The following is a 25,225-nucleotide window of genomic DNA, read 5'->3' on the forward strand; positions in this document are numbered from 1 at the left end:
TCCTCTGGGCCTGGTCAATATGGAGAGCCTGCTTTGGATCCAGACCCAGCTGCATTCCCTGGTGTCTAGAAGAAGCAGCCATCACCCCCATCCTCCCGTATTCCCGCCGCAAGTCGTCATGATCCTGGAGTGCCCGAATCTCTACCCCTCATGCTGCTTGTGGTGCTTGGACTTCTTTATTTTGGCTGCTGTAAGTGGATATGTCTCTTTCAATTCGTGTAATCTAACTATGATGCAGACTTTGATCATCCAGTTATAAAATGCATAATAAAAGAGGAAGATTTTAAATTATCAGAGTAATTCCATACAATTTCTTATGCTTTCCAATGTTTCTGCAGAGCTAAAATCCATGAAATTGTTTTGAAAGATTTTAACTTCCTTTTTTCCCCCCTTTGGCAGCTGTCCCATGTTTCAAAAGAGCAATTTCCTGGAATTTTATCAGAGTATTTTTACTGCCTTAAGTGCATCTCTGTTGTCTTATTTGTGACCTAGTTATATCTAAGAGGATATGGCAATCCAGAAGTCAATAACATATAATATTCTTTGTAATTTCATAATAATATCAATTCTTTGTCCTTCTAATACTCTCAACATGATTATACTGCTATTCATTGCTATTTGTTCTAGCTTCCGGGGTCATATGCATAGTTCGCCTGTAATCATAACAACTCATTTATTCCCACATAACCTAGGATGCGTGACTTCAGGGTTCTCAGTTCATGCATTTAAACAGAATGATATGGGGGACTTGGCAAAGCCTTGGAATTAAGAAAACTTATCAGTTAAGGCTGCATTTGGCTTCATGTAATAGACACCCTACTCTGCAAGCCTTAACTGACTAGGGTTTTCTTTCTCCTGTATGATAAGAGGTGTGAACCCCACAACCAGTGCTGGTCAGCTGCTCAAGGAAGCTGTCAAGGACCTGAGCTTTTTTCTAGCTTCCTGGCCTGCTATCCTTAGAGTGTGGTTCTCGTACACTAGGATGAGAGAGAAGAGCCCCACCTCAATCATACAAGGCAGAGAGGGCAGAAGGCAAAATTGCATACTGGGTGATTTGGTCTTTTGTTATCAGGAAAGTAAGAGCTTTCTTGGAAATTCCATTGAGTGCATATATACCTATATCTGGTTGGCCAGAACTAGGTCACATGACTAAGGGAGTCCGGGGAGGTGTTTTCAAGTGTTTTTAAGCCCACATTCAATTATAATAGAAAGGAAGAAGAGGGAATGGATATTGAGTAGACGACTAGCAGTATCTGCCAAAAAGGGATTTAGAGAAAGGGGCATAAATGGGGGAATAAAGTGCCCCTGATCTAAAGGTTACTAGTGATGAATACCAAGAGAGTTTCTGTGAAGGAGGTATCACCTAGACCAGGTCACCTGGGGCTTTACCTTGTCACACTCAGTACGATTCTGTACTTGCAGATCAGAAACCTGAACTGTGGACATATCAGTGGTGATCTGTCTTTCAGATGCACGCTCACCCAAAGCTACAGAGGCAGAAAGAAACCCGGAAAGACGAGTTATTAATTTATGAAGAGAGTATTGCCAGCAAATGTACCAAATGTTGATGCTCACTAATCAGATCTCTCCCTGTAGGCAGATGTATATGCAAAGCAAACCATTAGAAAGAAATCAAAGAGCGATGTAAATAGGGTGACCTAGGTGCCTAATCTAATGGAACCAAGACACGGGCAGCCCTCAGCTTCCATCCTCCCCATGTCCTGCCTGGGAATAAAATGCAGGTTTCCTCACTTTCTGATAAAGTTGAATGTTTCTATGAAACCTTTCATAAGCTGAAATGGCATAAAGTGAAGAAGTAATTACTTTAGGACACATCTTGCTAATGAATGCACAAAATAAACTGAGATAAAACACAGATGCTCAGACACAGTTCCAAGCTATGGTGGCTTAATGCTGAGAGGCTGAGTGTAGTTCCCGGGGAAGGAGCTGGGTGGCGCCACTCTTGACATTCAGGATGTGCGTTGCCTCTTTAAAGGCTCACTGCAAAACAGAAGCTGAATGCTATTTTCATTTTTCTCCTTTTTTGTAAAAATAAAAGTCCTCTTTAGATTTCTTTTGGTTAACAAAAATAAGTACTAATGTAGGTATTCTGTAAGATCAAAGTGGTGTAAAATGAACTTTTGAAAAGCAGGGGTTACCTCTACTGTGTCCTTGGCTGACCTACCCTCACCCTCACACCCCAGTGCCAGGGATGTGTTGCCTGTTTCTGCACCTCTGGCTCCCCTCTTGTTGGCTTCAGATTGATGAACTCCTCTTCTTGGCAGTCACATTCTTTCCTTGTATGTGTTAATATATTCATTCTGGTTATCCCCAAGTCTTGACCTGGTGAATAAGTCCCAGAAGGCAGGAAACAGATAGGACTGGGCAAGTAACCTGCCAAGGGACAGCGACGCACCCTGGGGCTAACCAAGGTGGGGAGTTATCACCACCCATAGAAAGATGTTGCTTCGGCTGTAGCTCTACGTAGAGGTTGCCCGAGAGCTGCTGGGCCTTTGTTAGAGGAACATAGCTAGAGCCAACCTACTGCCTGGGATGGGAGACAGTTGCCTTCCTGCTGACACCTCTGGTTATCCAAGTACGACCAGAAGTGAGGAAGCAGGGGACCCTCTGGATGCTGTGCCTAGAGAACAGCTTCCCGGGGCACAGAGCAGGGTAGGGGAGACTGTACAGGGAATCAGGAGTGTCCAGTGGAGAAAATCCAGCACCCCCAAGTGACGGTTCTATCTCTTTACGGCAGTATGTGTATCTCTCCTCTGACCCCATAGGTCTATCTTATTTGATAACTTTTAAATCTCAGAGGTTACTCATTCTATTCTATTTCCAAAGCACTTCCTACATCTGGCACCCCAGTCCAGGAAATGTGTTGTTGTGATGGGGGTCATAGCCCGTGCCCAATTTTTCATCTTCTCTCAGAGTTCAGTACTTCTTCCTCCCACAGTGATCACTCCTATCCAACCTCTAGGTAGCTCATTATTGACTTAACAGGTTTCCCTTTTTACCTGGCCGCTAGGAGACGGCAGAGAATTCTGGAGGTCATCTTTGTCACGGATATCTGTTTTGTGATATGTACGTTTAGCTTCTTCCCTGGTTTCACTGTATTTTCTTTCTACTTATTTATTTCCCTTTATTCCTGCTTTTAATTTATGTACACATTTCTCATATTGGAGCATGAGTACATCTAACTGAGGGTTTTTCGACCTTGACATTATTGATGCGTTGGGCCTGAGAATTCTTTGATGTGAATGGGGAATAAGGAGTCTATATTCACAGTGCAGTTTAGCCATGGGGACTCCCTGGTGCATTGTAGGTTGTTTAGCAGCATCTCTGGCCTCTACCCACTAGATACCAGTAGCATTCCTCCCTGCCGCCCCTGTCCCATATCAATACCAATATCTCCTGGGGGGGCAAAACCGGCCTCTGTGGAGACCCGCTGCTCTAGGTGAATGAAACAGTGCGTGTCAGAGGTGAAAGAAACTATGAGTTAAAATACGGCACCTCTGGGCTTCCCTGGTGGGGCAGTGGTTGAGAGTCTGCCTGCCGATGCTGGGGACACGGGTTCGTGCCCCGGTCCGGGAAGATCCCACATGCCTCGGAGCGGCTGGGCCCGTAAGCCATGGCCGCTGAGCCTGCGCGTCCGGAGCCTGTGCTCCGCCATGAAAGAGGCCACAACAGTGAAAGGCCCGCGTACCGCAAAACAAACAAACAAACAAACAAACAAAAAATACGGCACCTCTGCTAGTTGTGTCAGTTTTACTTAAATTTTTTTTTTTTTTTTTTTTTTTTTTTTTGTGGTACGCGGGCCTTTCACTGCTATGGCCTCTCCCATTGTGGAGCACAGGCTCCGGACGCGCAGGCTCAGCGGCATGGCTCACGGGCCTAGCGGCTCTGCGGCATGTGGGATCTTCCCCGACGGGGGCACGAACCCATGTCTCCTGCATCGGCAGGCGGACTCTCAACCACTGCGCCACCAGGGAAGCCAAAAAAAATTTTGTTTTGAGAACAATTTTATGAAGACAAATATATTATGAAGTAGAATTTAACACCTGCATGAATTTTGAAAATAAAAGACCAAGAGCTGCAGGTGTAATTCTGGGTGTAAACCTCAACAAATACAGGTAACAAAGCTATCAGGCTGGACCTTTCTGCCCTTTGCAGACATGTGACTGTGCCTGAAGGCTCTACTTGCTGTTTCTGACTCAGCACCAAGCACAAACATCACTGGCTCCACAGGAAGGGCACGTGCACCAAACATTTAGTGACTTTACTTTGGGCTTGAGGGACTGGTTACATCAAACTCTGTGCAGTCTGCTGCTTCCAACTCTCTTCTCTCATCTCCCCAGTTGTGCAGAGCAGTCAGGCTACACTCAGAATCCTGAGGGTCTCACCTTCTACCCGTAAGCATTTATATGTGTGTATGTATATACACATATATATATTTTTTGAGTATGATTTTTAGCATTAGCTTCTGAGAGAATAACAATTTCTCTACTTCAATAGATAAATATATACGGCAGAGTGAGAGAAATTGGGGGTACAATTAATTTGTAATTGAGGAAAATCTCAAGTGTCACCTCAGATTAAGGAGCTTAACACAGTTTAAAATTAACTGGTCTCTTCTACATATTTTCTGTTTTATTTATCTGAACTTTCCTCTAAGCCTTGACCATCGCACTTGTGGGTCTTCTCACAAAATTTAACTACATTTTCATGCCCTACTTCATCATCAGATATTTTCTTTAACCAAACCACCCCAAGACTTAAAACAGCACTCATTTTATTATCTTATAATTCTGTGAGTTGAATGGGCTCCGTTCAGAGTATTTTTTTTTCCTTTTGGCTGGGGCTGGAGTCATGTATAAACTTGACTAGAACAGAACAACCAAGGTGGCTCACTCACATGACACATTTAATGCCAGCTATTGGCTGGTTGTTCTGCTAGGGCTGTTGCCTGGAGAGGCTATACATGTCCCATGCTGGGCTTGTCACAGCATGGTGACTTGTCTGTGAAGGAGGGTGCCAAGAAAGAGGAAGTGGGAGATGCCAATCCAAAGACTAGACCCAGAACTAACAGAGCGTCACTTCTGCAGTGTTCTCTTGGCTATGCAGTTACAGGGCCAACCCCGATTCGAGTTGATGGACAACAGATTCCCCTTCTCAATGGGGAGAGTGACAAAGAGTTACTCCAGTTGGTTTTTGGAGGCACAAGAATTTTTCCCTACTTGGACCCTACACTGTTCCACTTTGGTTGTCATTAAATCTGGTATTCAAGTAGCACCTCTTTCACCAATTTGGCCCCTGTCACGTTAAGTTCTTCTGCTCCAATATTGTGTTCTTTCTTTCTCTTTTACTGCCTTTAAAAAAAATTGAAGTATAGCTGATGTACAATATTATATGTGACAGGTGTACAATATAGTGACTCAGAATTTTTAAAGGTTATACTCCACTTATTGTTATAAAATATTGGCTGTATTCCCTGTGTTGTACAATATATCCTTGTAGCTTTATAATTTCTGCCTTTTTTAAATCTTAGAAGCTGTGAATATCCCTAGTCAGAGGCTACATTCCTTTCACCTTACCTTTCATTTCAGATAGCAGGTAAACACTAGGGTGTGTTTGCCCATCCTGCTCAAGGAAGCCTGTCTTCTAATGAAATATGTTCACTTTTTACAAAAAACTTTCAACCTAGGGCTAGGGGTGGTAGGGCTTTAATTCATAATCATTTTTGAGGGAAGAAGTGTGAACTGGCAGTTTTTCAACTTGTGGCAACCTATTCTTGTTTTATCTTGGTAATCGCTTACAGTTTAAAACAATTTGTTCAACCTCCAAATATCATTGATTTAGTGAATGAATATTTAGAGACAGAAGGAGCTAAGGCAATGGAAGTGGAGTGAATGATGTTCTCCAGAATTAGCTTCTAAAAACTATCACATGACTTAAATACCTCTACACACTCCCTTCAGCCCATGGGATAAAGTTCAAACTGTAGGCACAGTGCATGAGGCCCTTCCCATTCTGACTTGGTTTTATATCATTCTCTAATTTTGTTTTTTTTGCCCTGCACCTAATATATACCATAAGCTTTAACTCAGTACTTCTCAAGTGATGTTTGAAGACTATTTGCATAACTATTAAAAATAATGCAGATCCTTGGGTCACATTCAGACTTATGAAACCAGAATCTTTGGGGGCAGAGACCAGGAATCTACATTTTTAACAAGTACCCCAGAGTTTCTTTCTTTTTTTTTTTTTTAATTTTTACTGGAGTATAGTTGCTTTACAATGTTGTGTTAGCCTCTGTTGTACAGCAAAGTGAATCAGTTATACATATACATATATCACCTCTTTTTTTAGATTTCCTTCCCATTTAGGTCACCACAGAGCATTGAGTAGAGTTCCCTATGTCATACAGTAGGTTCTCATTAGTTGTTTATTTTATACATAGTAGTGTATATATATCAATCCCAATCTCCTAATTCATCCCCCCTTCCCCCCCTGGTATTCATAAGTTTGTTCTCTACATCTGTGTCTCTATTTCTGCTTTGCAAATAAGTTCGTCTGTACCATTTTTCTAGATTCTACATATAAGCGATATTATATGATATTTGTTTTCTTTCTGACTTACTTCACTCTGTATGACAGTCTCTAGGTCTATCCATGTCTCTGCAAATTGCACTGTTTTGTTCCTTTTAATGGCTGAGTAATATTCCACTGTGTATATGTACCACATCTTCTTTATCCATTCCTCTGTTGATGGACATTTGGGTTGCTTCCATGTCCTGGCTATCCAGAGATTCTTATGAACACTAAAGTTTGAGAGTAACTCCTAACAGCCTTGGTATTCTCAACACCTTGATATACCTTTGTAAGACTTTTCAAACAATTTAACATATCAGAGCATATGCTAGAAACTTTCACTGCCATTTATCGAGAGTACAGAAGGAAGAGTTCCTTGCAAAGAGGAAGGGTCTGTTCTTCCTCTCGAAGAAACTGCAAAGGTGTGGGAGGAAGGAAGACTAGAATTCCACTGGCTTTGGGTGAGGTGAATGAAGCCTCAAAAATGTTCAGGTGCATGTAAGAACCCCAGTCCTTTCATGTCTATTTCCAACTGTTCTTTCCTCCTTTCTAACTAAATATTTTTACCCCACCATGAACTCAGGTAGCCTGAAATGTCATCTGCCTCCTACGTCTGGACTATTGCATATGCTCTTCCCTCCCTGGACTGCAGGGCCCCATTCTTCCCAGTTAAGATCCAATGCAAATGTTACCTACTGCCCAAATTCTAGGTCACGGTGAATCACTTTACCCCTTGCACTCCCACACGATTTCACTCATCATTTTCTCGTGTATTTTGGATGTAACTCAAATGTCCCTAAGTCTCACCGCCTGTGAATACAAACGGAGCCACGTTAGTGATAATACTTGACTTCATTAACTTGGCAGTCTTTTTTTGCCCTGAGAGGTCCAGGGCTGTCTTCCTGTGTGAAAGAATGAGCCCACACATCCTGGTGCTGATGCTGTCCAGCCATCGACTTCTTTCTGTCTTTCGACCTGAACTCAAAAGCCAACGGCAAAATCCCTTCACAAGATCCCAACTCCAATCAGGTCGGCTGGCACAGTGCCAGAGCGCTTGGGTCTCCCTTTAGATTGATAAGTGTAGGCTTTGCCAGGTGCACATCTTTTCGCACAGTCAGTGCTTTGAACTCCAGAGATGCTAAATGGCTTGGGAACTTAATTTTAACACCAACAATTGGATGAACACCGGAAGAAGCAGCAGAAGATGAAAGCCTGACCTGGGCTTGAGATGAGCCGGCTGACACCACTGGGCGCTCAACCTGGTTCCAAGTTTCCTGGCGGCCACCACGTAAAGGGAACACCTGTTAGCTGAGGCCACTGTTTTCACTGTCAGAGAAAAGTAGGGCGGCCAGATGCTTTCTACAAAATCCTGGATGCACTTGATGCATCCCTATCAAGAAGCTCAAAAACCTTGCGAACCTGGGCGCCCCACCACCCCCTGGAGAAGGCAGAGGAGAAGCTCTGCTGCGGGGGCTGCCAAAAGCTACCCCTGAGGGGGTCTGGTCTGGGGAGGGGCGTGGCCGGCTCTCGTCCTCCCTGCTGGTGTCCGCTGGCACTCGATTCCGGGTATCCTGGCAACACTTAGAGCGAGCAGGCCGTCAGGCTTTTCTTTCTGCTTTCAGCAGGAAAGGAGGAGGTGGTCCTCGGGTGGCTTTTTCGTTCAGGCTGCGGGCTGTGCCCGCAAAGGGGCGCTGCCCACGGAGGTTGCGGGACCCCGCCGGCGCCTCCTCGAGGCCTGCCCTGCCCAGGGCTCGCGCGATGCCTCCCTGCATCCCCTCGTGTGGGCTTCTGGCTACGCGCAGGCAGCCGCAGGGATCCGCGTACCGATGCTTCCTGGCTGGCGGGGCGGGGCCTTTAGTGAGGGCGGGGTTTAGGCTCTACGGAGCGGGAAGGGCGGGGTCTCGCGAGGCAGGCCTACGGGGCGGGACCTCGCGAGGCGGGCGGGGCTTGGGCGCCAGGAGGGGGCGGTGGCCGCAGCTGCGGAGGGAAGGGGAGGGAACGAGAGGGGAAGGGAGGGGAGGCGAGGGAGGAAAGGGAAAGGAAGGAGAGGGGAGGGGGCGGCCGGCCGCGGAGAGGGAGTGAGTCACCTGATAGCTGCCCGCGCGGCCCGCCAGGCTCGCTCTCTGCCGTCAGTCGGGCTGCGTCGTGCCTCGGCTCTGGTGAGTGACTCGCCTGTCCCGGGCGCCCTTCCCCGGCAGGGTCCTCGCGGCGGCGTCTCGCGCGCGGTCTGGGCCGCCGGCCTGTGAGGGGCGGTCCGCGGGCAGGTCCTGGGGAGGCGGTGAGGGAGACCGGGGTGGCTGCTTTCTGGGCAGGGGGCATTAAGCGGGGCCCGCGGGGGGCGGCTGCGGCTCCCGTTCCTGGAAGTGGCCGCGTCCGCCGGAAGGGGCGACGGGTCGGCGCCCCGTGGCCCCGCGCGCGGCCGGCGCCGTTGTTTACGAGCCCGCGCTGTACTTTATCCCGGGCCGGCGGGCGGGGGGCCGCGATGTGCTGGGGCCCGGGCGCCCGCTCCCCCTCCCCCTCCTCTCGGGCACCCGGGTCCGAGCCCGGCACCCCCCCAACCCCCAGCCGGCGCGCGGCCCGCCGGGGCTGTGACACATCAGCACCGCCCGCGCGGCCGGCCCGGCTCCGTATCGTCCCTCCGCCTCCTCCCACCACGCTCGGCAGCCGCCGCGTCCGGCGAGCTGTTTGCCTCCCGTCTGCCCAGCCTGGGTGTAGGTCGCGCCTGTAATCACGTAAGAAAGGCCGAGTTCGTGGCTAGAGCAAAAAACACCACCCTGCGGGGCTGGGTTTAGCGAAGAGTGGTTTGGGGGCCCGGAGATCCCAGGGCTCCCTTTGTTGGAGTTTTGCCCGCGCGTTGTAATTAAAGACTCCCACAGTCGGGTGAGAGTGGGTGTTGATCGTAGAGACACCAGCTTTGTGCTAGTCTAATGAAACGCGAGTGCCATGGCTTTCTCGTTCTTGCACGGCAGTTTAATGTCACTGAGTAGAATTGTACAGAAGGTTTTTGTGCAGTGAGCCTTCTGCGTTGAATTTGGGCTGATTCAAGGTATAGCGTAGTAGTGAATGATTGTGAAAGAACGTGTGTGGGAAAAACAGGCTCCAGTGTCACGCTTGAAGGAACAAAGGCTGTTTTGTAGGGATGCCTATCTTTCGGGAGAATTCTATCAGTATTGGGTCTGGAGGGTGCCACGACTAGGTCTTTGTTCATGTAGTTTAACACTGCTTATATCCAGGAGGGTTTGCATTTCAAGCAGTTCCGAAAGATAAAGGGTGGAAACACCGGAGGTGTTAGTGTCAGAGCGCTTGAGCGCTTCACATGGTCAAGCAGAGAAATGGGAAGAGGCCGGCTGCTTCTTCCTGGTCTTGGGTAGTGGTGCAAGGGCTGGGCTGGGCTGGAAGGCGCTTGCCACTTCAGCCTTTGGATTAAAGAAGCCTGGGGAAAAAGAACACTTGGTGAGTCAGCTGGGAGTAGGATGGCCTTGGTTTAAGTGATGGCATGGCATCGTGCATTATTGTTGTTTAACCTGTGGCTCTGTCAAGTGGTTTACCATTGTTCAATATGTTGGTTGGCTAACAAGGTAGATGACTCCTTAAAAAAAGTTGGGTTGCTGAGTCATTCGCCCCAGCCTGAGAGGTAATTAGGAACAGCTGGTGCAGATACTCTCATCACATGCCTCCACTGTAAAAGGCCAAGGAGCACTCAAGAGGGGTTGCTTCAGAGGCCTGAAGCTGGGGTTGTCTGTGTTGATACAGGTAATCAGTGGGTGAGGTGCCAGCGCTCTTAGGAAGTGGGCAAGGAGCGCTGAGGTGGTGGGTAAACACAGAGCAGCCTCGTGACCTACTGCCTGAGAAGTTTGTGCTGGAGAGAGCTAAAACTGAGGAAGAAATTTGCAGCTAGGAGTCACTTCTTAATAGTATCGTAACAAAAATATTTACTCTTCTTATTGTACTTAGTTTTTTGTTTCCCTTTTGTGGTTTTGTTGTTTTGTGCTTTATACATTTCAGAAAGTGAACTTAATTTGTTCTTCATAAAGATTTCTTTAGGAGAACACAAAAGGAGCCTTCCTCGTGGTTTTCATGGCCCCTGGCTTTTCATACATACACTAGTAGTTTCTGGTGGCAGAGAGGAGGGGAAGGAGAATGTGGGTGGAATTCACAGGTCTCTTTGGGTCGAGTCTCGAAAGCACTGTCTGAAGGCACTGTCGGGTGAAAGGCAAACCATATGGGTATCTGTCTCATTGTCTTAGTGATGGCGCTGGTGTCTTTCCATCTCGGATCATTACTTCTTGCTTTAAAAATGAGCGCAGGACCCAAGCATACAGTCCCTATTGCTAACAGAGTTTAGGGAAGGGAAATGTGGAGTGGGGGGGGATCTGACCCTTATCTGTGGTCAGAAGAATGACTGATTCTTACTGATGGTAGCTCATTAGAACATTTTGTAATAGAAAAAGATGCATTACATTTGGGACTAGAAGAGATTAAAAATCATGAATTTTTGGGGGATTAGGGTTTCTAAGGTGAGTGCAAGATGATTCCTTTGGAAGAAAATAATAAGCCCTTGATTTTTTGAAAACTCACTTTTATATAAAATAAGAAAGACATTCATCTTCAAGATACAGGGTAACAGGGCTTCCCTGGTGGTGCAGTGGTTGAGAGTCCGCCTGCCGGTGCAGGGGACACGGGTTTGTGCCCCGGTCCGGGAAGATCCCACATGCCACGGAGCGGCTGGGCCCGTGAGCCATGGCCGCTGAGCCTGCGCGTCCGGGTGTGCTCCGCAACGGGAGAGGCCACAACAGTAAGAGGCCCACGTACGGCCAAAAAAAAAAAAAAAAAAAAAAAAATACAGGGTAACAGTAGTACCTGCATGTTATATAACTTGGGTTTATGCCACCCCTTTTCTGTTGGGGAACATAGAGTTTGTTAACCACTGCCAGTAACACTCCACAACTGGGGTACTTTTTTTAAAACTTGTGATTTCCTCTTAAAAGCTGTCATTCTTTCAGATGTTCTTAATTCATTTTAATTTTTATTTCACATGTAGTTCTATTCTTTTTATGCTGTATTTTAAAGATTAGAAGTTTAAGTGTAAATTTCTTATTACATTGTTGATGTGGAGAATGGAAATAACAAATACATTGTTGCCTGTTACATATAATACCATGTATTTTGAATTTGGAGACAAGCCAGACGGTTGGTTTGTTTCATGGGTATGATTTGAAGTGTAGTAATAGGTAAAAAGGGTATAATGGGACCACCAGAAGATAATCTGCACATTGGAGTATAATTTGTATATAACAAATTCTTTGAAAGATCACTGTTACTCCTTGAAGTCTGCATTTTGGGGGGCCAAGTTTACAAGGGGCCCCTTTCACAAGGATTAATAAGACTTCATATCCAGCAAATCACTTGGGAAGTGGCATTCCCCCGGTTACTTCTCTTCACAGTGCTGATCCTCTCCCAAGACTTACGTTTTAAGAATCATCCCGTCCTCCCAATTTTCTGACTAATGTTCTGTTAATGGGAGAATTGCTTTAACCCCAAACTCACATTTCCTGAGGGTTCTACTAAATGGAAGGTGTATTTTGTGTGGCAGAATGTGTGACTTAGGAAACTATTATGATTTTAAAAACTATGCCAAACAAGGTAATATGCCGAAGCTCAAGGTATGGGTAATTTGAGCACTATTTGCCAGAATCCAGGCCCCTTGGAGAGAGTAAACATTTCCAGACTGCAGATAAAATATAGACTTACACCACCATGAAACCTGGGCTTCTGGCTTAGTGCATAGCATTAAGAAAACTGAAGTTGTAGATTTGATCACTGTACAGTTGACAGAGAAGCAGTAAGCAAAGTCGTTAAAAGTGGGCCATCTGGAGCCAGACTGCCGAAGGTCAAGTTCTTGCTTTGTTACTTACCTGCTGTGAAGCCTTAGACAAGTTACTTCACTTAGTTGTGCCTCTTTTTCTCATCTGTAAAATGGGATGATGATAATAGAATCTATATCATAGGGGTTGTTGCAAAGTGCATTAATATGTGTTAAGCAGTTAGAACAGTGCTGGCTCCATATTAAACATCAGTACGCATTGGTTGTTGTTGTCTGTTCTTCAGAATCAGGGAAGTGCTTGGTTACACAGCCACATTTTGCAGCCTCCCTGAGCTGCATTTCACCGACTGATCAGAGGAGAGAGTGAGGAGCAGCGTGGGTGTACAGCACGTGGCTGCTACTGGGAAAACAACTCAAGTGAACATTCTGACAAATCAGTAGCAGCATCTCAAACACACACCCAACTTCTGAGGGCAAGTAACACAGGACATGGCTTTTTAGTAAAGGAATCTAACAACCTCAGCAAAATGCTCTAGAGGCAGTTTTCACCAGTTATTTGGAATTGGCTTTTGAAGAAATAACATCTGCCATCCTGCATCTAATCTATTCTTCATGTTATAATAGAGGACACTGTGGTCCAGCAGGGTTAGTAACCTGTGTACCCCCTTCCTGCTTATTAACATCAGGACAGAACTCATTTTTTGATTCTCATTCCTGACTTGCAGTGAACATTTGGAATGTAAATTTACCTGCCAGTTACTTCTAAGTATTGTGTTTTCTTTAAATGACATGTTTGTGCTAATATAGAAAAATTAACCATGATAAACAGTAGATATGTTTATCACGAGGCTTCTTGCACCCGTTAGTAATTCAGAAAGGTTGTGTCAAACATTTTGACCATCCTTTTGACTAGAGTGTCAGTTTCTTAATGCAGATACATGTCTTCTGTTTATCTCCATGGAACAGTGAACGTGCTTTGGCTGTGTTTGTTCAGTAAACTGTCATTTGCTGCACCAGTAGTATAATATGGATTCATTTTAGTTCTGTGGTTTTGAAACTTGGGGATTTTTAAAAGAGTGAAAGAGAAAACAGTGTATGTTGTACCTCTTAAGTTATTTTAAATATGTACCGAATTGAAACCCTTGGTCATTTAGAATTCTACTTTCTGTTTCCATCATTGGTGTGAGGATTGAGGAAGCACCTGGATTTAAATCATTTAGTTCATCTCCTGAGATAGAAAGAAAATTTGTCTTCTGACTTCTTTTTCCTCGTAATTGACTTAGAATTGGATTGAGCAAAATATAATTTGGGTTGTCTAGATGCTAAACCTCTTATACATGTAATACTTTTCTTTAATATGATCACTCCTCTGGAACAGATCCTTTGTTTTATTTAGGATCAGGGACAGTTTAGAGAATATTAGTAGGATCATAAAAATTGTCCCCAAGCAAATATAAGGAGCAAAGAAATAGTGGTTGCCAGGATCTTGGTTGTTAATGACTGTCCTAGGAGCACTGTGGGCATGCAGTGGAGTTGGCGGGCTGCTTGCTGGCTCCTTTCTCAGTACTGGCACAGTTTAGAAAATGTTACATCAGTGCAGGTGAAGCTGTGTGAAAATCATATTCTTTTAAAAATAAATTTAAGTCATTTCCTTAATGCCTTAGGAAAGTTAGTAATCAAAGGATATATATATCTATTTTTTTAATAAATTTATTTATTTTATCTATTTACTTTTGGCTGCGTTGGGTTTTCGCCGCTGCACGTGGGCTCCCTGCAGCTGCCGCGAGCAGGGGCCACTCTTCGCTGCGGTGCGCGGGCCTCCCACCGCAGTGGCCTCCCTCGTTGAGGAGCACGGGCTCCAGGGGCGCGGGCCCCAGCAGTTGCGGCACATGGGCTCAGCAGCTGCGGCTCGCGGGCCCCAGAGCGCAGGCTCAGCAGCCGTGGCGCAGGGGCCCAGCCACTCCGCGGCATGTGGGATCCACCACCCCCCACCAGGGCCCGAACCCATGTCCCCCGCATTGGCAGGCGGACTCTCAACCACTGCGCCACCAGAAAAGTCCTCAAAGGATATTTTTGTAAGAAAATAACTGTTCCTAGCTTCTGTCTGGTAAAGTCATTTTCACTTTTTTAATTTGTCATTTCTTAGATTGAATCAGAGTCATAGTGGTTAGCTGCGCTCCACTTCCCCATCCCCCATTAAAGTGGAATTACATTAAAAAGTGTTTTATATAGTGGGGTCATTTTTTCAGTTCCTTTGTGCCTGGACCTTGTCAGTATCTCACCTCTAAGGTTATAGACTAAAGCTGGTATGGGGAATGTCTTACCTTCCTCTTCTGCCTTTTTTTTTTTTTTTTTACCCTGTCATTCATCTCTTCTTTTTACTGGCTGGTCAGCCTCTAGGATTCCCAGGGGAGATGTTTTTGGCCTAAGGAGATGAACTCTTAGGGTCTTATTGAAGAAATGGGAAGACCCTACTTGCTGGTATCTTCATATCCTTAATGCCTTATTCCTTCTCTAAAATGTGCCAACGTTTTTTGGAAGTCAGTTAAATCAGTGAGGAGATGTACTTATCCATCAGAGAGTTTGCTATAAAATAGGTGGCTATAAAAGATTTATTAATCTTTCAATGAACTTATTAGGTTGTAATTATTAGTTCGTCAATTTGGAGTAAGTGGGTTTTGGTAAGATCAGTAATTTCATTAGTGAGTATTTTGCACTGAACTGTTATTTTATAAAATGTAAAGTGGTTGTCAAATCTTCGCCCAAGACACTTTACATTTTCAAAGCACCTAATGTCTCTTTATTTACTCTGTTTTTCTGAGGAGTGTTCCCAGAAGGGCTCCTCTAGATAGGATTTACTACTAAAATTAGAAGGGGAAGTAAGAAAAAAGACATTGCCCTTTTAATCAGTTTTCCCACATTAGTAAGAGACTTTTGAAGTAGAAAAGAATTTTGCCCAGCTGAATAGGGATCTTTGCTTCATTCCTTCATTACCAGTTGTCATCCAGAGATATCAAAGGAAATGCTGGTTAAGGATGAGTCTGTAGCTACGACCAACTTTGCCTGCTTCATTGTCTCTTGGACTGTTGCAAGTACTGTTCAAGCTCTAGATATATTTCTCTGGGTTTTTTAAAAAATGTGTTTTGCCTTTGAGTGCATGTCTGTTGTCACTGGCCTGGTTTTTTGCCTGTTCCAGACCCCAGGAGGTCTGGGACACCTTTTGCTCTCTGGAGCAGGTTGGCAGCAGTGCTCACCAGTGGCAGAGCTGCTCAGATACTAGCACGCCTCCCTGCCATTGCTTCTCATACACCAGTGTGGAAACATCCTCTTCTCTCCTACTGAGTTAACTTTGACCAGCTCTCTGATCCCTGGGGAGTAAAGAATAATTGTGTTTTTAAGTTTCAAGGCACTTTGGTCTCTTATCTTCCTGTGCATGCTGTTCTTCTCCGCAGTTTACACTCAAATACATATTCTGGTGTGAGTAGATAGTAGGGTTGCTAAACTCATTTCAACCTTCATGGTATGCCTACATGTTAGGTATTGGGTTTACATTTGGTTTATGAAACAAATATTTGTGCCTTGATATGCCAGGAACTTTTCTAGATGTTGGCAATACAGAATTTTTCAGAGGTTACAGTCTGACAGGCAGACCATTACTATAGCATGTGTTAATTGCTAAAATAGCAACATGTAAGGTGTGGCTTGAAACCATAGGATATGAGAAGCTTAAGTTTTGGGAAATTAAGAAAGCCTTAGGAATGTCAGTGATGAATGCATAATTTAGTGGAGGAGGCAGCTTGTTCTGACCACTCTTTTGAGAAGCATAGCAATGAAGAGTAGAGAAGAGAGATTTTAGTTGAAGGAGGTTGGGTCAAGAAGGTTGTGTGTCTGCGTCTGTATGTATTTAAAAATAAAGTCAGTGGGAAAAGGTTGAAAATGCAGGATATGTCTTTCTTTTGTCTGTGGCTAGTTCCTCTTATGGTTGCAAGATGACTGGCACAAGTTCAAGTGTACCAGTAAATATAACTGAGTTTCTTGGAAGAAGACTTTTTTTTTTCTGTGATATCTCTTTATTAGTGATAAAAGCCTTTCCCAAAGACCTCATAGTGAATACCACCCCAGCCTCTCCTTTGTGGGGCCAGCATTGCATAAGTTGACGCCTAAATCAGTCAATGTCAAGAGAAGTGGGACCACTGTGATTGGCTTAAATGGATTGCAATTCATCTTGGGTTGGGACTAGGGTTTGCTACCCCAGAAACTCATGGCCTCAGGTAGAGAGTAGATTTGTGGGCACAATTAGGATGTGGTTAGAAAATGAGGGGGGCGAATGGAACTGGATGGCCAACAGTGTCATCCTTGTCTGCTACTTATATCAACACTACACACACATACTTCTGAGTAGAAAAAGAAAATGTGGTTGTCTTTGGATTTGGAGTTTTTGGTGATTTTTTCCCTCTTACATATGCTACTATGATCAAGTATTATTTTTACAGTCAGATCAAATAAATGTTTTATTTTAAAATGATTTTAAAATTGAAAATTTGCCCGTTCTATCCAAAAAGTTACATGTAGTAGGAATACATTTCTTTCAGTACTGTAAACCAGGGGTCCCCAACCCCCGGGCCACAGACTGGTACTGGGCCCTGTTAGGAGCTGGGCTGCACAGCAGGAAGTGAGCAGTGGGCAAGTGAGCGAAGCTTCATCTGCTGCGTCCCATCGTGCGCATTACCGCCTGAACCATCCCCCCTGACATCCGTGGAAAACTTGTCTTCCATGAGACCAGTCCCTGGTGCCAAAAAGGTTGGGGACTGCTGCTCTAAATAGTTCTAAGGTTCTCTGTTATTCTCCTAATACTTTCAGGGAAAGAAGAATATATAATAATACCTTGTAGCTTCTGATTGTGTCTATACCAAGAGGACCACTGTCTCTCTTACTCTGTAGGGCATGCCCATCTGTGATGTCTGTGCTCTCAGTGAGTGGTGAGGCTAGTCTGGTTTGAATGGAATGGTTGATTCATTGCCTGGATAGGCCAGCATTTTTTGGAACCCACATTCTTGAATCTGGGATACAAACAGGAGTATCACTCCCTCTTTACACACTCATTCTTCTTCTAGGAGGGAAAGCTGTCCTGTGGTTAGTTTATTTGCCATTCCTTTCAGACTTCAAGAATAATTCCACTTTAATTTTATACAGTGTTCCTGTAGCACTCCTGAACTGTTTACTGCACTTTGATATGTTCAAAGGACTTGTGTTTCATTCTTGTTCCTTCTTCTCAATCCTAAGTTTTGGTGCTTTGTATGGATGGGAAAGGCAAGCAAATAATGTAAATACATAAATACTTAGTGTTGTAAATTCATAAAACAGAAAATGATTACTAATAGTTTTTTTCTATTTGAGAATAACGAATAGCTATGATAGATAGGGTAGGCTTCTGAAATGGTGTTACTTTTTTGGATAGAATTTAGAAAGACAATACTGCGAAAATAATTTTCATCTCAGGTAGGAAAACAATAGTAATTACCTACTCAGTTGTTCCTCAAATAATATTTGAACTGAGAAATATTTCAGCTTTTTTTTTTTTTTACGGGCTTCAAATTATTACTTATTTGACTAAATCTTGTGACTGTATATTGGAAAGTAGCTATCTGAGAAAGTCTACAGCTTGTTAATCTCCATTTTAGAGATGGTAATTTTGACTTCCAAGTTAACATCAATAACAAGAAATAGATTTTAAAATTTTAGTTTTAGCTATGTATATTGAGATACCTAGCGCTATAGTGCCTACCAGGGATTAGTGGATTAGGTTATCTTTAAATAAAGCGTTTCAATTTAGTACCTCTACTAAAATTAAAAAGTTTCATATCTGTGATTCATATTCTAATTGCTCTACTGTAACTGCTGCCTTATTTAATTAACATTGTTACTTAACATTTTTTCCTCTTAATCCTTTTTTTTTGACTCAGATTTATTATGAGTTGGGGTAAGAAGGTGTTTAAGGAATGGTTGGGAATTTGAAGGGCACCTTTTTGGTGGTTTGCTTGTTTTTTTCAGTTACTTTGCATGCTATATTTGTCAAGTCTTAGACCTACAGAGGGTCATTCTGACCTACATCTAGTTTTAGGGCTTTCACTTCCTCTAGGCAATCAGAAGTAAATAATGTGAATCACGGTTATAATTTTTACAGTTTGAAAACAAAATAACGTATGAATATTTCATTATGAATGTGGGACATGAACACTTATTATTCTATATGGAAAGTGACTTTTGGTGAAATATCTCCAGCTCTGAGTCCTTCGTTTAATTTTCCATACGTAGTTGGGTATAACTACAAACTTTAAGTTCAGCATAGTTTGGTGTCAGATTCTTTTTAACGATATATGAGATTATGTAATCCAAGAAGTATTAATCAGAAATTAATAAACTAAATATTGAGTAATAAGGAAAAATTTCCATTCCATAAATCCCCTTTTAATCTGTTTGTCTAACATTGTTCTCATCACACACACAGAATACTTGAGACATTTCCCTGTCTTGTTTTTTTTATCCTCCTCACTTTTACCCCCACCCTCAAAACAACCTTGCTATTCAGGCCATGTCATATGAATTGAAATGTAATATTTGGACCTGGGGCAGAAGAACTTTTTAACCTCTAAGTGACTGACCCTCTAAGGGCTTCAGTTTCCTCATTTGTAACCAAAGTGTGGAAGTGGGTTGTATTGGGTGAATGTGCTCTTTCAGTTGGTAATTCTTTGGGTCTGTGAAATTATCAGTTTTCTTGAGCAGACTTGTATAATTTTAATATTTTCTTTTTATCTTGTTGAGATCTTTATTAGGCTTACTGACATTTCATTCTTAAAGGTTCAGGAATCTCTGTATTTTGTAGTTTAACTCTTGGGTTTGTAGAACCTTTGAAAATGCAGTATTCTTTTGGTCATATTTTGGATAAAGATGGCAATAATAATAATAAAGTGTTAATGATCTCATGCCAGGCACTGTGCTATTAAATGCGCCCAGCCATTCAGTCCTTAGAGTAAGTGTTGATGTTGTTTTCCTTATGGGGAACCTAAAGGGTGAGGTCAGGTATATTATAGATCACACCGTTGGTAATGTCTGCAGAACCTTAATTATATCCCAGTACTTCCCGTTCTTTCCAATATCATCCTGCTGGTTGTTTTTAAATACCTTAAATTGATTTTCTTTTGCATTTCATAATTCTGTATATTTGGTGTTTAGCACTTTATCCTTTTTGAAGGGCTTTGTGACGTAAGTAGGGCAGGGGCTCCTTCCTTAAGTCTCAAGGGTACACATTTGCCCGTGTTCACGGAGCTAGACCTGACTTGATGGGTTTTTTCTCCTTATTTTCCTGTAACAGTGCTCTCTTTTTCCACATCAAAGCATCTTTTTATTTTAAATTTCTATAAAATTTAATTTATTCTTTTGTGTTTACTGTGATATCAGTGGAGGCTCCTGTGTTTTAGAGTTGCTCATGAATTTTCTAGATAGTGAGAAACCAATATCCTGATGAGTGGAGGAAGTATCCATTATCAAGGGGGAAAAAAGTAATCGACATCCTTTGGGAACCTTCAAGACAGCTGAAATAAATGTGAATTGCATTTTTTCCGAAGGCATATTTTTTTGTTTATGGTTTGTTGTCTCTTTGAACATTTTTCCAATTATAAAGTAATATGTGTTTATGGTTAAGAATTTGAATGCAGAAACAGCAAACAAAAATTACCTAGATGTAACCATCGTTAACATTTTGATACATATCCTAACTAGAGGTGGAGGAACCAAGGTTTCTGGACATGTTAAATGTGAAATGCCTGTTAGACATACAAGTAGTAATTTGAGTATGCAGTTGGATACATGAGTATGAAGTTCAAGATAATAGTCGAGATTAGACCAAATATAAATATGAGAGTGTACAGTAAGTCCATGAGTGATCGTGTCCACGCTGTGAGTCTGGATGAGTTCTCGTAGGGAGTGTTACAAAGAGGAGGCGAGATCTGAGGACCAAGCCCTGGCTCTCCAGCATTTAGAGGTTTGGAGGATCCACCGAATTGACAAGGGGCTGCTGGTGAGGTGGTAAATCAGAGGCCAAGTGAAGAAAGGATTTCAGGGCGGGAATGATCACCCTGTTGAATGTTGCTGAGATGCTATCTAAGAAGACCTAAAATTTGCCATTTGGCAATGTGAAGGCTGCAGATCTTCACAAGGTAATTCCCATGGAGTTGAGGGGAAAAGGTCTGATTTTAGTGGGCTCAAATGAAATTAGGAGAGAGGGAGGGAAGTGGAGATGGTGTGAATATAAACAGCTTTTTTGGGGAGTGCTACTATAAAGAAGAGCAGTGAATTTTACTGTAGTTAGAAGGATGTGGGGAGGGTCAAGAAATTTTATTTTAAGAAAAGAGCCATTACAGTATTTTTGTATGCCAATGGGAATGTAGTGTATTCATTTTTTTCTCATATTTTGCTTGGTGAGACTTTGCAGAAGTTTCTCAATTTTATTGGTTTCCTTAAAGAATCAGCTCCTGGGGGGAAAAGGGGGGTGGAAGGGATTGGGATTGACATATATACACTATAAAAACTATGTATAAAATAACTAACTAGGGCTTCCCTGGTGGCGCGGTAGTTGAGAGTCCGCCTGCCGATGCAGGGAACACGGGTTCGTGCCCTGGTCCGGGAAGATCCCACATGCCGCGAAGCGGCTGGGCCCGTGAGCCATGGCCGCTGAGCCTGCATGTCCGGAGCCTGTGCTCCGCAACGGGAGAGGCCACAACAGTGAGAGGCCCGTGTACCACAAAAAAACCCAAAACAACAAACAAACAAACAAAAAACTAACTAATGGGAACCTGCTGTATAGCACAGGGAACTCTACTCAGTGCTCTGCGGTGACCTAAATGGGAAGGAAATCCAAGAAAGAGGGGATACATGTATATATATATATATAGCTGATTCACTTTGCTGTCAGCAGAAAGTAACAACATTGTAAAGCAACTATACTCCAATAAAAATTAATTTTAAAAATATCAGCTCATGGTTTAAGTCATTAGTTCTATCGAAAGTAGCTGCAAAATTTTATTATGTGAGTGGTTTTCTTGGTGGAAATACTGTAGATTTCATTAGATTCTGGAGAACCAGCGTTCCAGTTTGGAAGTTTTAACAGCTTGTTTCCCTAAAAGATACCCTTACATTTTTAAAGATTCTATCTGAATTGATATCTTTGTCAATATGAAATGTTAAACAGTATGTATAACATTGTTCCCAAACAAGAAGAAATCTTACAATATTTTTCTACCCTTCCTATCGCCTAGTTTTGTTAAAATAATCTAAGATTTTGGTTAAAGATTGATTTTTCTCTTTATCAAATTCCTTTTCTATTTGAAGAATCTTTGCAAAGTTGCATTAAGACTTACAGCCAAGTTATCAACAGTTTAGACTTAACTGAGTTTCACTATTTTTTGTTTACTGTCTATTTAAACGTCTTTTAAGTTTATGTTTTTACAAAGTATTACATATTTTTGATTAAAAAAAATAAATTTATCATAAAGCACCTTCATCTGTTGCACACCTAATTCTGCTTCAAAGATAATATTCATCTTTACCCATTTCTGCTATTTAATTTTTTAGAGACACAGACCTCTGTGTCTCTAAGACGTTTATACCTCATTTTATTTATGAACCTAAGATGTTATCTGTTTACTTTCTTTTACCATAGATGTTGATTTTGTTTGCTTCTGCCATCCCATCAGCTGTATTTATAATCATTCCACTTCTGTTCTTGGTCACCTCTACAATCCCCCCTCCACCTTTTTTAAAATTCAGTCTCATTAATCTAAGGCAGTATCTTTTGACTTTGTACATATAACTTTGTACATTATAAGTTATATAGAAATACTACCTTTCCTTTCAGTTCTGTCTGAGTCCATCTCTCAGCTGGACTAAAATACCTAAAATTGATTTTCTTTTGCATTTCATAATTCTGTATATTTGGTGTTTAGCACTTTATCCTTTACGAAGGGCTTTGTGACATAAGTAGGGCAGGGGCTCCCTCCTTAAGTCTCAAGGGTACACGTTTTATTTTACTAAGGTTAATAATTACATTTCGTTTAATAGCCATAATTAAGTCTTCCATTATTCTGAAAGTTGAAAACCAGTTAACAGTGTTCATGTTATTATATCTATGTCAATATTGGGCACTGGAAAGCTAAGTAACATGCTATTACACTTTTTTTCTTTATGGTTTCACCGTCACCCTGTGCCACTCAAAAACATTTCTTTCTTTTTTTTTTTTTTTTTAAATTGAAGTATAGTTGATTCACAATGTTGTGTTAGTTTTAGGTGTACAGCACAGTGATTCAGTTATACATCTATATCTATGTATCTATTCTTTTTCTGTATAGGTTATTAGAGAATATTGAGTATAGTTCCCTGTGCTATACAGTAGGTCCTTGTCGGTTATCTGTTTTATATGTAATAGTGTGTAGATACACACTATTAATCCCAAACTCCTAATTTATCCCTCCCCCCTCCAACTTTCCCCTTTGGTAACCATAAGTTTGTTTTCTATGTCTGTGGGTCTATTTCTGTTTTGTATATAAATTCATTTGTATCTTTTCTTTTTTTTAGATTCCGCATATAAGTGATATCATATAATGTTTGTCTTTCGTCTCTCTGGCTTACTTCACTTAGTATGATAATCTCTAGGTTCATCCTTGTTGCTGCAAATGGCATTATTTCATTCTTTTTTAATGGCTGAATAATACTCCATGGTGTGTGTGTGTCTGTGTGTGTGTGTCTGTGTCTGTGTATCACATCTTCTTTATCCATTCCTCTGTCGATGGCCATTTAGGTTGCTTCCATGTCTTGGCTATTGTAGATAGTGCTGCCGTGAGCGTTGGGGTGTATTAATCTTTTCAAATTGTGGTTTTCTCTGGATATATGCCCAGGAGTGGGATTGCAGGATCATATGGTAGTTCTACTTTTAGTTTTTTAAGGAACCTCCATACTGTTCTCCATAATGGCTATACCAATTTACATTCTCACCCACAGTGAAGGAGGGTTCCTTTTTCTCTACACTCTCCAGCATTTATTATTTGTAGAGTTTTTGATGATGGCCATTCTGACCGGTGTGAGGTGATACCTCATTATAATTCTGATTTGCATTTCCCTAATTATTAGCGATGTTGAGCATCTTTTCATGTGCCTTTTGGCCATCTGTATGTCTTTGGTTAAATGTCTGTTTAGATCTTCTGCCCAGTTTTTGATTGGGTTATTAGTTTTTTTGATATTGAGCTGTATGAACTATTTGTATGTTTTGGAGATTAATCCCTCATTGGTTGCATCATTTGCAAATATTTCCTCCCATTCTGTAGGTTGTCATTTTGTTTTGTTTTATTTATGGTTTCATTTGCTGTGCAAAAGCTTTTAAGTTTCATTAGGTCCTGTTTGTTTTTGTTTTTATTTCCATTACTCTAGGAGATGGATCCAAAAAGATATTGCTGCAATTTATATCTAAGAGTGTTCTGCCTGTGTTTTCCTCTAGTTTTATAGTATCTGTTCTTACACTTAAGTCTTTAATCCATTTTGAGTTTATTTTTGTGTGTGGTGTAAGAGAATGTTCTAATTTCATTCTTTTACATATAGCTGTCCAATTTTCCCAGCACCACTTATTGAAGAGGCTGTCTTTTCTCCATTGTATATTTTTGTCTCCTTTGTCATAGAGTAATTGACCATAGGTGTGTGGGTTTGTTTCTGGGTTTCTATCCTCTTCCATTGATCTATATTTCTGTTCTTGTGCCAGTACCATACTGTATTGATTACTGTAGCTTTGTAGTATAGTTTGAAGTCAGGGAGCCTGATTCCTGCACCTCTGTTTTTCTTTCTCAAGATTTCTTTGGCTATTTGGGATCTTTTGTGTTTCCAGAAACATTTCTAACATCAAATTCAAGTAATAGTTAACAATTACAGAGCACTTGTGTGTGTCAGGCACTGTCTTAAGGACATTATGTATATTATTTCATTTGATCCTCCGAACAAAAAATACTATTCTTGTCCCTTACTTCTCCCCACCCCCCAAAAAAAGGGAATTGTCAGAGAGATGTAAAGTAATTTGCCCAACTGGCAGGGTTTCCATCAAGCTATAAAATACTATTCTGTGCTGTCGACCTCTGGAGTTCTCTAGGGCAGCCAGCTGCCATGTTTGTGAGGTTCTGAGAGAGTCAGTCTTAGGTGTGCTCTCTGATGATTAATCTTTGTCTTATCTCTAGCCCCTTGTTATGGCATCTTATAGATGTCTGGGGTGAATACTTTGAAAGTGGTGTGGGAATGCGGGTGCTGAGTGAGTTGGGGAATTTTACTCTTCAGGGGAATTGTTGGAAGTTTTCACTCTGCTTTTTTTTTTTTCCCCCTTTGAGTTTCTTATAGGAGTCCTAAGTTAACTGGGATAGTAACTAGTACACCCCCGTTTCTGCCCATCAGTTGCTCAGATTAGAAAACCTACAGTTAACATCATATTTCATGGTGAAACATTGAAAAATTTCCTTACAGGAAGGCAAGGATGCCCTTTCTCACCACTCTCACTATTCAGTCGTTGCAAAAAGGGGAAAAAAGAAGTAAGTGTAAAGAGGGGAAAGAAGTAAAACTGTCTCTATTTGCAGATGACATGATTGTGTACATAGAAATCCTAAGGAATCTACAAAGAAACTGTCAGAACTAATAAGAATTGAGTAAGGTTGCAGAGAATTTAAGGTTAATATTAAAAAAAAACTATTTTATGTTTACATAGTAGCAGCAGAAAACCAGAAA

At 42.2% G+C, this 25,225-nt stretch overlaps 2 protein-coding genes across 3 annotated transcripts in view; one reads left to right on the forward strand and one right to left on the reverse strand.

Annotated features, from left to right (window-relative positions):
* Positions 1 to 5,950: 5,950 nt before the first annotated feature.
* On the reverse strand, positions 5,951 to 12,757 carry LOC309806020 (uncharacterized protein; the record flags this gene model as incomplete). Its single annotated transcript, XM_082624370.1, has 4 exons — positions 5,951 to 8,431; positions 8,682 to 9,348; positions 9,875 to 10,010; positions 12,675 to 12,757. The coding sequence occupies 4 exons, from the start codon at positions 12,755 to 12,757 to the stop codon at positions 8,193 to 8,195; spliced, it is 1,125 nt and encodes a 374-aa protein (XP_082480496.1). The 3' UTR covers positions 5,951 to 8,192.
* BACH1 (BTB domain and CNC homolog 1) overlaps positions 8,580 to 25,225 on the forward strand; it is a 47,025-nt gene continuing 30,379 nt past the window's right edge. Inside the window, exon 1 of one of the 2 annotated variants that reach the window (XM_082625527.1) lies at positions 8,580 to 8,753. The gene's annotated coding sequence lies outside the window, so the exon portion shown is untranslated. Of the gene's footprint in view, positions 8,754 to 9,264; positions 9,327 to 25,225 lie in introns of those variants that run through there. The other variant, XM_082625529.1, reaches the window with a different exon arrangement.

This window comes from Mesoplodon mirus, assembly GCF_964341445.2.
Source record: "Mesoplodon mirus genome assembly, chromosome: 6".
In the NCBI taxonomy this organism is placed as follows: Eukaryota; Metazoa; Chordata; class Mammalia; order Artiodactyla; family Ziphiidae; genus Mesoplodon; species Mesoplodon mirus.